The following is a 14,110-nucleotide window of genomic DNA, read 5'->3' on the forward strand; positions in this document are numbered from 1 at the left end:
TTAGATCGAGGACCCGGCATGTGGAGGCGAATGCACGGCAATTTAGAAGCATATACATTGGCGCGCTACACCATGACCGTGATAGAAAGAGAATATCAGGAAATATCCAAAGTAACATGAAACAATGATGTCTCCTTTCTAAATCCATCCACCAGTAACAAAATCTCCCGACCGACGAGGTTAAAGGCGGTAACACTACTTAACGCGACCCCAAATATCCGTCATACACAGTGACATAGGTCCGCACCATGCCAAAACGAAGCGACCAATCTCACCAGAGTCATACCCAACTCCTTGGTCTACAATCGCTTTCGGTGTTGACCGGTGGCTTTTTACCCCACTTCCAACGCCCATGTAGGCGGCCTCCGGTGAGCCCATCTCGGACACGCACACGCGACGCGTTCTCCCCAAAACAAAGTCCCCATGCCGTCATCAGGCAGGACAATCTACATACCGGCTACCTTCGGATGTTACCAAGCTCGTCATGGAAGTATCCTATGATATCCTTCCGTCGCGTGGTTACTCGAGGGTACTGTCGACTACCCGTGGTTATGAGCACGCTGGCCGGTGTCGGAATACGGTAATAGATGAGCGGAGGATTTTGGTCCTTCAAATTCCTGATGCGACGTCGCTTGCGATAGATGCGGGGAAGGAGGTCCAGTGATGGGTTGTTGGAGCCAGGTAGGTGACCGACTCAGGTTTGGGGTCGGGCAACGTGTCTGTCGCGGAGGCGGTAGTGAGTCCCGTTTGTTCTGTCGTATATTTTGGCTGTCCGATGATCGCTCGTACGTTTTGTGTATAAAGACTTTGGAGGATGTACGGTAGTCGTTCTTTCCGATCCCTTCTTCAGCGTTTGTTGGTTTAGAAGTGTCTTGATCTGTATTATTAGCGTGTATACCATTACCTTTGCCGGAACGATTGTCATTCTGTGACAGAATAGCTGTCTTCCACTGCTTGCTGTCCCTGTTCCTTCTCGTAGAGCTGTCAAGGTAAGATGCGCTGCTTCTCTATGTGTATGCGATGATTCGACTTCGGCTACGTCCTCGCTTTTGACAGCGATGGTACTGAGTGCTTGAGCCCATACCACACAAGATGAACTGACATGCCCCCAGGAAAGACTGCTCGATCTTCTTATTATCGCCACGATGTACGACCACGATGATCCGAACAACCCCTCCCACCAGCCGGCTCTAGATAGCCCATCGTCTGATAGACCGCCCCAGTTCAATTGGAGAAATTGTGGCTACGACTGCGGAGAAGGGTGCGAGAAGGCCAGCGACGACGAAGGAGGTGGTGGAGTGAGCGACGATGAGACAGCCGTTGACGCGGACGAGGAGCGATACTTGACGCCCATGCCGCAAGAGGAAGATGTGAGAATGTTCCAAGATGCAGACACCACGACACACTCTTCAGACCTAGACCCCACGGATCTGGTCCAAGACTGTGCCGCCATGTCAGACAGCATGGTCGTCGAACCGTGTGCCACAATCGACCACAGTCCAGTAGCATCTGCCGGCGGCAGCGCTCGAAGCCGATCACCCGACCCGGGTGTTCTTTATTGGGTTGCCCACAGCATGCCGGTTGCCACGCCGTTGCCTATTGAGTACTTTTTTCTGCAGTCGCCGCTGCGTCTCAGCCCCCAGTACGAGCATTGCCGCGGAGACCCAGCGAGTCACCTTGTCGTGCCGGATCGCTCGCCCCTCTGGTATCTGGTGGAACAGTCGTGGAACGGGTATGCGCCGGCTTCTGGATACATCTCGCGCCATAGTTTGGGGCGGTAGGATTTGATTCGATTGGAAGGCTTTTGTTGGTTGTTGGTTGGTGGTTGGTGGTAGGAGTTCAGGCGCGCGCTTTTCGGAATGGACATTCAGATTACCTAGGTACCTATCTTCCAGTATTCGGGACGGATAGTCAGATTGTATTTCATTGTTGTTTAGCAAGTTGACCTATGGAGTATTTCTTTTGGCGTTTGATAGAACTGTGTTAGTAGCTGTATCTAATAGTTGTATAAGTGGAAAGAAAAGTGGTCGTGAGTCTTTAGCCTGATGCATGGCCAATGTGAAGCGGAAAGCGATACAGGCGTAGCGGGGCGAACAAAGCAAAAATAAGATAGGAGTACTCTCACGAAGTGGAGTTGTGGTATATTTTTCTAATTTTGGTTACGGTAACCGTCGTTCATGCTGCATGTGTCAACTGCAAAAGCCACCCGAAATCGCCCGCGCCTGCCCGATCACTCCTCACAGGTAACGTCGAATGGTCAGCGTAAGATTGGAACTCCAAGTATGCTACCTAAGCACGGCGCCAGCAAACGGAAGGCGCATGTGCATGCTGCAATTGTGTCGTGGGATTGTGATAAATTATGCCATGCTGGCTACGCATACATGGAAAGATTCCTGCCTCAGCGGCCGCATTCGGGAATACACGATGCCGCCATGACCTTCTGTGGGCTCTTCTCAGCGGAGACAAGTACGTGGCTAGGGTTTCCGTAAATAAAGCATTAATTTCCACACAAAATGCCGCATCGCTTTCACTGCGAGGCAAAGGCCTGGTCAGACTTTCTGAAATCCCCAAAGGCTGTAGTCATTCTCGATCAGCAAGCGGGCGTGGAGTCTGGAGTCGTGGAGTAGCGCATGCCATTTGTCGATCCCCGATGCTCGACATGGAATTGTCTAGTTCTCATCGCAGACCCACACGGCCGCTGCACGTTCGCACCGTGCATCCTGGAACGAATTAACGTGCCGAAGATGCGGTCGGGTGCAGAGTGCTGACTCCACTGATTGACCGCTCCGCCCACGAGGCTGGTCATCGGGCAGCTGGTAGACAGCCATGGAGCCCTAGAACTTTCTGCCACAGCCCATTTAGTCCAAGTCCGAGGGATATCTCGTGTGTCAATAGCGGTGCACGCATTGATAAGACCATCTAAGTGCCTGGATCTTGCTGGTCCTAGGGCGCTACGACCAGCTCTCGAACCTCAACAAGACGGTGGAAACTCAACCCTGTCGTCCAACGAGCTGCGCCCACGACTGAACACGACCGCGACCGCCCTGGATATAACCAACGGCCCTCACCACCAGTGCACGCCCACGCATCCCCAAACCCGCAAACCCCCGCGGTAGCTCTGGGCTGTCCCTAGCAGTCGCTCCACCATACGTCATCCTGCACCACACACGCCAGCGCCAGCTACTAGACACTGTGCCATTCACATGTTTCTCGGCAACCTCTCCTTCAGACGCTTTCCGCACTTCGACAAACCCTTGGCCGTGTGGGAACTGCGATACGGGGTCCAGTAAGTTGAGCCCGTGCCTGGGGGACGGCCAGAAGCAAAATGGCACGCGACTGACATGCTCCAAGACCACACGAGTACCCTTGAGCCCTACGCGCCTCCGAATCGACCGCCGTAGACAATTCCCTGCCCCCAACTAGCCAACATCGGCTGCACCCTCCATCCCAGCGTTTCCACCACAACATACCGCCAGCGGGGCTTGCGTGTGCTTACTTTTGCACCGAGCATTGTCCGCAACGTCGCTGTCACGCTCAACAGCGCCCCTACGCAGTTACATGCCTCCGAAATATTCCGAGTATATTCCCCGCTTCGGTTCCGCACCTCCCCAGATACTAGGCCTCTGCCACTAGTCTACCCGGGCGACCGCATAGTCTTGCGATTGGCGAAGACACCGTTAGTCATATATCCGATTGCCTGTATAAGTATAGCATCAGGGAGCCCCCTTCAAGTGCTGGAAATACTTAAAGATGGCGTCAGCAGCTCCTCCCAGGCGTTTCAAGGTCGAGCCCATCGAGACAACTGTCTCGTCCTCCAAGGACAAGGCTGCGGCAGAGCAGGACAAAGCTCCGGCACAGCAGGCCGAGAGGCCGAAGCCACGGAGGTTTGCACCACAGCCAATAGAGACGACAAAATCAAGTTCCAAGTCTAGCCGTAGGTTTGCGCCCGAGCCCGTTGAGACTACCAAGAAGTCCAACCGTCGCTTTGCTCCCGAGCCCTTGGAGACGACCACACGAAGCAGTCGTCAGAAGTTTGCCAAGGACTGGGAAGAGCAAACATCCCCCACCGGGAAGTTCAAAGCGGATCCTATGGAAGCGGCTTCAAGCTACAGTAGCCAGTACAGGGCTTCTCTAAAACTGCCTACCAAGAAATTTCGACCGCAATTGATCGAAACTGCCCAAAGACATCGCAAGGCTGGGGACGACACTCCCGCAATACAACCGTCCGACAAGACTGAGGCGACCCCGGACTCTGCAATAAGTGCCCGGAAAGCAAGGATACTGGGAATCCCTCCCACACCGCCAACAAACACACCGACTTTTGATATCAAACAGAACCCTTTGTTTTTGGAGATACAACGCAACGCCTCACCGTGTAGACGCCGGTCGTACTTTAGCTGCTCGCAACACTCGTTCCGTGTTCCTGACTTAGACCCGATTGAGTCTTCCGAGTCTGAAGCATCTGCGCCGCCATCGCCGACCGAGTCGCCACCTTATATTTCAGACCATTCGTTTATGTACAAAGAAGCTACTCGACGACGAGAAAGTGTTGACGACAGTTCTGCTGGCTACCTACTTGAGTTGGCTGCTAAGGCTGCAGAGAAACAGCTTCGGGAACAGGCCTTGGCCGCATTCCCGAACAGCGACTTCCACGAACCCGTGGCTCATTACGTGGATCATGATACAGAAGGCTCAGAGCCATCAGTCACTGAGGCGAAGCCGCAGCGAGAACCGTCCTTCACGCAGGTTAATTGGGATTTAATTGCCATGCGTGAGTATCAAGAGAAGCAGAAAGCCGGTAAAGAGGAGCAGAAGCAGAAGGAGTATGTCAAGCCTGCTTTCAGTCCATTTGGAAACCCAGCCGGCTTTCTGGATGCTGCTACGGCCAAGAAGTTTGCGAAAGAGCGAAAAGACCCCGAATTAGAGCGTCAGCGCAAAGAAGCCCGACCTCCCATGCTTGGACAGGACATCAAATTCCCGCGATGTGCATCACCGGAGCCATCTCGTTTTGACCCTACTCAAGGATGCGATGCGGTCCGGACGGCTATGTGCTATCTCTCTGAGCAGTCCAAGGCCGCGTCTGAAACAGGAGAAAGCTTATGGTGTGGAAAAGGCAACGGCAGGCAAACAAGTACAACACCATCATTGTGGTCCAATGCCAACAGCCGAGCTTCGAGCACGCACGGATTGTGGGGTGGATTTTGCGTCAACGGTGGAGACAAGTCCCCACGCGGGCCAGCCGGTCTACTCACACCCCACAATGAGAAGCCAAACCCCATGTCGCCTTGTCCAACGCCCTCTACAAGCCTCTTGCCACCTACGCCTCCGGCATCGAGCTCTGGCGTCACTTTTGGGCAAACAGACTTCTCGGGCATCGATGAGAAGCTCGCTGTCGAGCAGTCCATCGAAGAAGAATTCGGTGACAACTTTGTCACCCAAGTGTACAATTACCTGTCACTCGGTTATCCATCAATGGCACGTCCGTTCGATGAAGAGCTTTCAAAGATTTCGCACATTCCCATTTCCGAGTTGAGGCAAGACGATCACCTTGCCTCATCCCGTGGCTACATTCGTCTAGGTAACGACGGCAATTTGAAGGACACCCAGATTACCGAGGAGACGTGCATGCGCTGGCGCGCCTTACGCATCTATATCCAGGAATGGGCAAGGCAACACCCCCACATGGCTGAAGATGAATTCATGGCTGGGGGGCGTGGAACCGCCGTTAGGAAAGGCAGTTGGGCGCTTTAGATGAGTGTTGCGCTCATGGATTGTATCTTCCCTGTACATGGAGCTTTTTGAGCGGTTTAGCGTTTACATTCAGCGGTTTTTTGACGTTGGGTCTGGTGTACGTGGTCGGTCCTTCCCTGCATGATGTGGCTTGGTACCTGGATGCAGATCTCCTATGGAGCTGTTCCGGTTTCTCCGCTGTCTGTTTCATGGTGCCGGAGGGTTCTGTTGGGACCTGCATATTTCCTTATCTTGAGAATGTATATATGTTTCTTTTGAGATAGGTCCCTTGTAATCAAGCCTCGGTTGGTTTTTAAAAGCTTATGAAATGTATGATTTGGCAGTGGCAGGGATCGCTTGGCGGGTGACATCCGCATTCCGTCGTGGTTTCTTTTTCCCTTATCGCGCACCTCCCCGCCTCCACGCTTCAACGTCTCCGTGTGGATATTGCCGCAAATAGACACGGCAGGACTGCTCATGTCTTATTATTACCGGACTTACTGCGCTCATACAGCTTGAGTGGCTCGAATAGCCTTTGAGTGTGTGCTGGGCGAAGCAATACGTGTTGAATACATGTTTCTGTCAACAATACGGTGTTTCTCTCGTTGTTGAGGCTGTTACTCACCGCTCGTCCTGCCGTCAGTAAGATTATCACAAGCATCGCTTACGCGTGAATCCTTACGATGTCTGATACCAATGCAGACAATACCTACCGTGCGGCTGGAGGCGTCCGCCTCGGACGGCGCCTACATCCCACGCCTCCGGTCGACCCCATCGCGCTGAGTGTTGCACCCCGCGCTTCGTTCAAGGACAAGCTTGGCTGTCAGCGACAAGTCTCACCAATCATGCATCCCCACTGGAATTTCTTGGAAGGATGAAAGGGCTGACATAGGATGCTAACTATTTAGGTCGACTTTGATGGTGATCATCGCCATATGCTATCCACGCCATTGAGACTCGAAGGATTCCAAGATACCGATTACAACTTCGCGGAGATGTCTATTGATGTTTGTTGTGGGTATAGTCTCAGGATACCCGTCCCGTCTCTTGGGCCGTATCCAAATATGACCTGATGTCGGTGTGTTAATAGGTGCAACGAAACCATGTCTATCTTGGCCAAGCAATAAACTTCCCGCGGTATATCCGTTTTATCATCCACGGCTGTCATCTCATTTCAAGAGTCCGAAACCTTTTATCTCGACACTATGTTTGGATCGAGCTGTTAACAATCCAAAGCATGGAGCATTACATGTGGAGGAAATGCGACTGATAACTCCAAGCATTCGTTTTCTCTACACAAGGTCTCGTGGACAATACCCTTGGCCGAACGACTCTCAGGCGAAACTATCGTATTCTCGATCATGGGCGAGAGCGACATGTCCGACTTTCCGCAGCAATTGTCGGTGCAGTCATGGATATTGTACGGCATCGGCATAGTCATGATTTTACTCCGCACGTTAGTGACCCCGAGCCATACCATACCGCCGTGCTCACACTCAACTACAGATATGCGCGATGGCATCGAGTCAGAAGCCTAAACGCCTTTGCAGCAGATGATTGGATCATGGCAACGGCCGTACCAACCTTCTACACTGGGTTGATTGTATGCTTGAACACAATCGCAACGGGAGGTGGAAGTAATCTCTTTCCACCAGAGCTGTTCTCCACGTTCAGTCAAGGAGAGATTGATGAGAGAATCAAAGGATCGAAGATCGTCGTCGTTTCCGAGCAAGTAAGTCAACAGACCATGAGAGATGCAAACACGCTATGAAGCACAACTAACACGTAGTAGTGTATGCTGAATGTTATATGGTCCTTGAAAGCCTGTATGCTGTTCATGTTTGCTCGCATGCTGACCGGAACAACGAACATGAAGTGGATCAAAGTGGCTGCACTATGGGTCGTTATCGGCTGGCTCGCTGTCCAGATTACTTTCTTCAGTGCGTGTCGCCCATTCGTAGGATACTGGGCAGTGCCGCCTGCAAATCCGCAATGCACGACCCTTGAGCACTTTGCGATAGTACAGGCAGCTTTCAACATAAGTAGCGACGTCCTCATCATCGCTGTGCCGATACCGATGATCATGTCGCTTTCACTTCCTCTGAAACAGAAGGTCGTGCTAGGCATATTATTCAGCATGGGCATCTTTGTTGTACGTTCCTCCCTCCTGTCATCTCACGATTTCTTCTTACTGACACGACCGACAAGATTGTCGCAGCAATTCTGACAAAAGTTTATAATCTATCGGACGTATACTCACCCACGTACATGCTGTGGTATACCCGTGAGGCATCCGTCGCCGTCTACGTAGCCAATCTCCCCGGCATCTGGCCTCTTCTCCGCGAACACATACGCTTCCTTCGTGAACACACAAGCTATTATACCACCAGCCGATCAAAGATGCCTGGCCAGAGCTCGCATGGATACGGTAACCTATCCATAAGCAAACGCCAGAGCCGTGTTCGCACCTTTACAAACCTCAGCTCACACGACGTTGAGCTCGCCTATGACATCAAATCTGGCATTACTTCGATACATACATCTGGGCAAAGAGTACTAGGAAGCGAGAACCCCTTCGTGGGAAGAGAGGATATCCAAAGGAGCGACGACAGAAAAGATCTGGAAGTGGGGAATGGTCGGAAGGGAATGCATGGCGTACCCTATATGGGCGTACAGATTGATACTGAAGTAGAGATTCAGAGTGACCAATGGATGGGAAGTAGGTTGGAGTTGGCGCAGTCGAGAGTAGTCCGGTGTGGAGGTCCGGAGGCGCAGGCAGGAAGATGATGATGCCAATTCATAGGACTGTTGTTAGTTGACGCGCTTCGTCGGGTCTGTTGGATATATCAAATTTCGTCTCATCTCGAGCCAGACGTTACCCAATCAAGCAATATTGCAAGCCGTTGATTGCGGTAGGATATCCTTCACCCTCTACCCTCCACCCACTCCTCTAGCGTTGCTATTCTTCTTGGTGCATACCCTTCTATAGATGGGTTCTCTCCACCGTAGATTTTAGGGAGTGGGATTTCACACGTACATTGCTGTCACAACTCATCTTAACCTGGAACAGACGTTACTGCGTTAGGCAAGTATCGAGAGCTGTCGATTGTAGCTGCGGTATCTTCACCTATACTACCTCCTAGGAAGGCGGTTGGACGTTTGTAGAAAGGGTAGAGGTTTACTCCACGTAGTACCGACGTCCTATGCAAGCACCTTACGTACCACCGTATACCTAGGTATTCTGATGTAAATGTCTTTTCTCCGCGATTAGGCATCTTTCAGGTCCGTTGAACCTGGCGGAGGTCCTTCACTCGAGGATCGAAAGGGCATCGCGATGACGTCAGAGGTCCGATCACGCTAAATTCCACTGGGGTTAGTGCCTCGTGACAGCGCGATTCAGCGCGTCGCCCTGGCCTGTGGCGAGGGCTACTTGCATTGGTTCGAGGCGCCGCTCCGCAGCTTGCTGCGACCTCGCAATGGCGCTCAATCCTCGGAGCCCTTCCGTACACAATCAGATGATAACCCGATTTATCAAGCATCCTAAATCCACCAACTTCGATGGCGAGCAAGATCGACCGGTCAAGCGCCAGAAGACGGGCAACAGCCCCAAGAAACCACCACCAACACCACGCAAGACTGTGAAGCGCGAAGTGCTTGACTCTGACGACGAAATCGATGGCAATATAATCAAGGAGGGAGAGAAAGAACACAAGACAGATCTCGAGAGTGCGCTACCACAAGTCGACACAGGCGATGACGCCATCAAAGCATATGAAGCGTACAAGGCGGAGGAAGAGAGCAAGACAGTCGGGACAGATGAGCGCTTGGAAAAGCGGTCATGGGTTCGAGGCAAGAGCTCGCTCTATGTCGACGCATTCAACCTCGCGCTGGATACTGTGCTGGACGAGGAAGGTCACCTCTTTGATGAGGCCGAAACAGAGGTCTTTCGGATGTGGAGAGAGATAGGCTACGAAGCGCAGTATCTGTAAGATGGAAGTTCCAGTATAATGAGCAGTAGAGTCATACTAACCTCGACTTCTCTCCTAGATACGTACGCCTTTTCCTTCGCAAGACCTCCGCATGGCATCGCATAAAGAACCTGGGCTACCACAGCGACATCTCAGACCTTGACGCAGCAGCCGAAATACTGCAACGTACATACGACCTGCCGGCCTCCTCCTCCGAAGTCGAGTCACATCCGGGCGAACTAGAGGCACCAGCAGGCACAACACTGGGCAGCACATTCACGTTCGCGGATCGATCTGAGGAGGAGATAAGCACACTCGAGGAAGCATCATCCTTGCTGAAACTCGATGAACTGAAGGCTCTTGCAAAGGATGCCAAGGTCAAGGGAAAGAACAAGGGTGAGCTTCTGAAGGCTTTACGACGCACAAGTCAGAGACAGACCGGTCTGGGCCATGTTGGATTGACGCGGTCGGACTCGGAGATGTCGCGAGCATCTTCCGTATCCAGGTCACGAACAGAGACGCCCGATGTCGAGCTGGAGCCCGAAGCTGATCTCTCCGATGATGCAAATCGCGATGCGCACTTCACACGGAGGATCATGCAAGAAACAGGCCCTTGTATACGACTCTCGCTGGCCACCTTGAAGCTCTTCGAACGTGTGCATCTTGTCTTTTACCGCTCTACCGAGTGGACCGAGAAGTCATTGACAACCATCATCTTGGCGAAGATTGCGCGTTGGAACTTTCCAGAGTACATTGTCTCTCGATCTGCGAATATCTTCGCCTCTCGGTCCCTATTGCTCGAGTATGAGGCTTCTATACGAACGCAGTACCGCATAGATGCCATCTTGGAGTTCAACGGAAGACCAACAGAGAAAGGATATCAAGAAATTTTGGATACCTTTGAGGAAGTATATCCGCGCTGGCAAGTGCTTGTTCAAGAAGAGCAGCGAAAAGAGGACAGCGTCTATCACAGCGGCGAAGGGTCATATCTTCGTCGTCTTTCACCAGCTTGGGTATACACGCGAATCATCCACAAGACACTTGACATACTCAGACGACGGAAGGAGCACAGGCGCGAGCACGAACTCTTGAATGAACTGCTGCAACAGCGACTGTTCCATCATTCTCGCAGAGGAGCTTGGTATCAGCGCAAAGCATTGCTTGAAGAACACTACATGGCCGCCTTGACCGATGCGGAGAACAGAAGCGCAGAGAAACAAAAGAGGCATTGGAAGCTTATTGCTTTGCAGACCTGTGAAGACGGGTTGCAGGATAACCTTGTGCATATTATCTATCACTATGATTTGCAGAAGCGTATCACCAAACTTGAATTGTCTCTGAAATTTGTTAAACGATTGCAACACGACTTCTCACATGTCCGCTTGACGAAGCCGGTCGAAGTTGTTATGGAGGGAACGCGCATCGAACGTGAAAGACCCTCACTGTCGAGACGGAATAGCTCACCACATGCGAAATCGGGCCGACGGGGTGGAAAGACAATATGGATTGATCCGCGTGAGGACGGCGAATGCTCTGTTGAAGCAATGTGTCTCTCACATTACCGCAACCAGGGTTGGAAAGGCTATCACGCTGAAGGTGGCATCGTGCGCACGCTTTTCGCATACTTGTTCTACGACGTCCTATTCACTTATGTGCCCAACGTCTTCCAGACTCCGTACCAGACCTGTCCGTTGGACCTACATACCGACGCCTTCTATCCCTCTCGGATATCCGAGATCAACGCGAGGTTGAATGAGATATCAAACGGTGACGCACCCGCCATCATCCAAAGAATCTACGATGACCACCACGAGCGCCGGACATGCGTTGTAGGTCTGGACTGGACATACGACGTTGTTGATCTGCTTGAGATTGCTCGCTGCTTTGACGGCGAGGCGTTGGCAACTGTGTGCAAAGTCATGGCGCAAGAGTATGGGCAGAGGGGTGGCGGTGTGCCCGATCTGTTTCTTTGGCGAGTTGCAGAAGAAGAGGGGAAGAAGGGCGAAGTCAAGTTCGCAGAGGTGAAAAGTGAAAACGACCGTTTGAGTGATACACAGAGGCTTTGGATACATGTGCTCTCTGGGGCGGGAGTGACGGTCGAGCTTTGCGCTGCCGTGGCTAAAGAGGTGAAGGTCGTTTGAAGTGAGAGAAGAGGCGCACCTTCCGATATTGGAAAGCAATCCGTGGATGACATCAGAGGATTGTTTGCTCTCACTAGCCCGGTTCGACTGTTTTCGTAACCTTGGAAACCACACCCGACGCTCCTTCTGTTTTGCTCATCACCAAGCTTGAACAGCGCCCACGGGTACGAAACACCACGATGGACGCTCGATTTGCTCAAGAAGCAGCCGTCATGTAAGTTATTACGGAACTTTCGCGCTGCCCAAATCATAACTAATATCGCTGTAGCGCCGCGCGCAACCAGCGAGAGTCGGCCTTTCTGCGCCTCCCGGGCGAGATCCGCAACCAAATCTACGCCTATGTATTTTGCGACACCACGATTCCCAAGTTCTCAGGGGTGTTCAAGGCCGATCTTGAACGCCGCCTACCCCTCCCTGCGGATCTCCGGCTCCTCACTGTCAGCCGCCAGGTTTATGCCGAGACACGCCTCCTGCCCTTCAAGCTCTGCGCTTTCCAGATATTGCCTCAGGATATCGGCATATTCATCAACAAGCTCAGTAACGCGCAACGAGACGCTATAACCACGTTCAGGGTCACCAGAAGAGCTTTCGAGTTCCCCAGTACCGCTATCCCGGTGATTCACAGGCATCCAATACAGAACAGTGCACTGGCCGCCCTTCGGACTCTGGAAATAATGAGAGGTCTCGAGCGCGTTGTGATCTATGGCTGCGTTTCTTGGGACATTAATGGCTGCGTGGCTCGGGACAATGAAAATAAAAATGTGTGGACTCAGCACATAGAAAAAGAAATGTCTGCGTGTATCCGTCGCTGTGCTGGAAACCCTGAAATCAGAGTGGTATTCGAGTACATCACTTGGTAGTTTTTTTCTTTGGACTGGAAACGAGTTTTACACTCTTCCCTAGGGACTCGGAGATCGTAGATGACAAGATTGTACACTACATTTGGACTGTACAATTGCTTCTCGTTGTTGCAAATACACACAGTCTCCCAATGTCTCCATTTCCTTTCACTCACTTCATATACCTCACCAGTCTACTTATACGCCATAATGCTTAAGCTTGCAGTTCCTAATGTGTGACTGCGTGTCGAATAAACAGAAATATCTGGATCACGTTCGTGTTGTGCCTGAAAGCAGAATGATTTGTGGGATACATTCTGCCCACTAAACGGAAGAATAGCAAGGTATCTTGTGGTTCAACAGCCCCACCCATTCACATCAGGGTATGCTCTCCTTCATGTCCTGTCTCAAGTTGCTCGCTTCAAGCAGGGATATCAGATGCTCTTCAATGCAGTCTTTGGCCCCATGAACTCCATCATATAAAGTCAACCTTTTGTAGCGTGCACTGCCAAACGCTTGCGTACGCCCATTCCTGCGCCGTGTATATGCTAATCGAAATCGTCGGGATTTGGTTCGTAACGTGTATGCGCCGCGCTCAGCCGAGGACCAGTAGATAGATTATCATGAGGGTGTTGATCAACATCAACGGTACTGCATCGTGTCAGCAAATGTGTCTTGGCTTTGTCTTCCACCCCTCCAAGGGACGTGGGTATGGAGAGGATGGAGGGGTACACGTACACCTCATGAGCGTCCGTACGGAGGATACGAGGTTGATCAGTCGCGCCTTTATACTGGCATCGTCGCGAGGGCCGCCGAAACCGGGTTCTGCTGCAGATGCTGTCCAGCCAACTGCGTCCTGGTCAGTCGGATGCTCAATTGTAATTCGCGTGTGCCAGTGGATGCGTAGATGCGCAAAGGTCGCGGCGGGTCATGAGGACCTGGTAAACGTACTGCGTGCGAGGAAGCGGTCTTCGGAGAGGATTGCTATGGCGTTGACGAGGAGGACCGCGACTGCGCGTATTAGCGAGCGAATCTATCAGATGCGACTTCATATGTAATACCTGTAAACAGCCCGCCGAGCCCGAAGAAGAACATTTCTAAGTTTTGAGCAGAGTCTTGCTGTTGTATCGTGCACTAGGGAGTGTGAAGAGGGTATCGCTGAGAGCCGCAAGTGTCGATGTAGCTGCCTAGCAGAAAGACAGTTGTCGTCCTGGGCTTCAACATCACCATCATCGGGATTATGTAAGCGCAACGCCTACCACAGCGTATCTGGAAGCAGCTCGGGCTTCTTGACAGGACATCGCCCCAGTTAAATGGCACGGGAAGACTGTGTTCACTATGTCTGTTTAATACCAGTTCCGCACGTGCATAAAATGTTGTGATCCCGGAAGAGGTATATTTGCATCGTGATCATGGGAATTTCTCGATTGCC

General features: G+C 51.9%; 2 protein-coding genes across 2 annotated transcripts; both read left to right on the forward strand.

Moving 5' to 3' along the window:
• Positions 1 to 3,750: 3,750 nt before the first annotated feature.
• Positions 3,751 to 5,751, forward strand: J4E88_004318 (uncharacterized protein; the record flags this gene model as incomplete). The annotated part of the gene is made up of 1 exon (XM_049397964.1): positions 3,751 to 5,751. The coding sequence occupies one exon, from the start codon at positions 3,751 to 3,753 to the stop codon at positions 5,749 to 5,751; it is 2,001 nt and encodes a 666-aa protein (XP_049256409.1).
• Positions 5,752 to 9,206: 3,455 nt separating this feature from the next.
• J4E88_004319 (uncharacterized protein) lies at positions 9,207 to 12,514 on the forward strand (the record flags this gene model as incomplete). Its single annotated transcript, XM_049397965.1, has 5 exons — positions 9,207 to 9,715; positions 9,778 to 11,719; positions 11,917 to 12,053; positions 12,108 to 12,439; positions 12,483 to 12,514. The coding sequence occupies 5 exons, from the start codon at positions 9,207 to 9,209 to the stop codon at positions 12,512 to 12,514; spliced, it is 2,952 nt and encodes a 983-aa protein (XP_049256410.1).
• Positions 12,515 to 14,110: the final 1,596 nt, after the last annotated feature.

Source organism: Alternaria novae-zelandiae (assembly GCF_023758075.1).
Source record: "Alternaria novae-zelandiae strain BMP 2774 chromosome Unknown scaffold_7, whole genome shotgun sequence".
Lineage (NCBI taxonomy): Eukaryota > Fungi > Ascomycota > Dothideomycetes > Pleosporales > Pleosporaceae > Alternaria > Alternaria novae-zelandiae.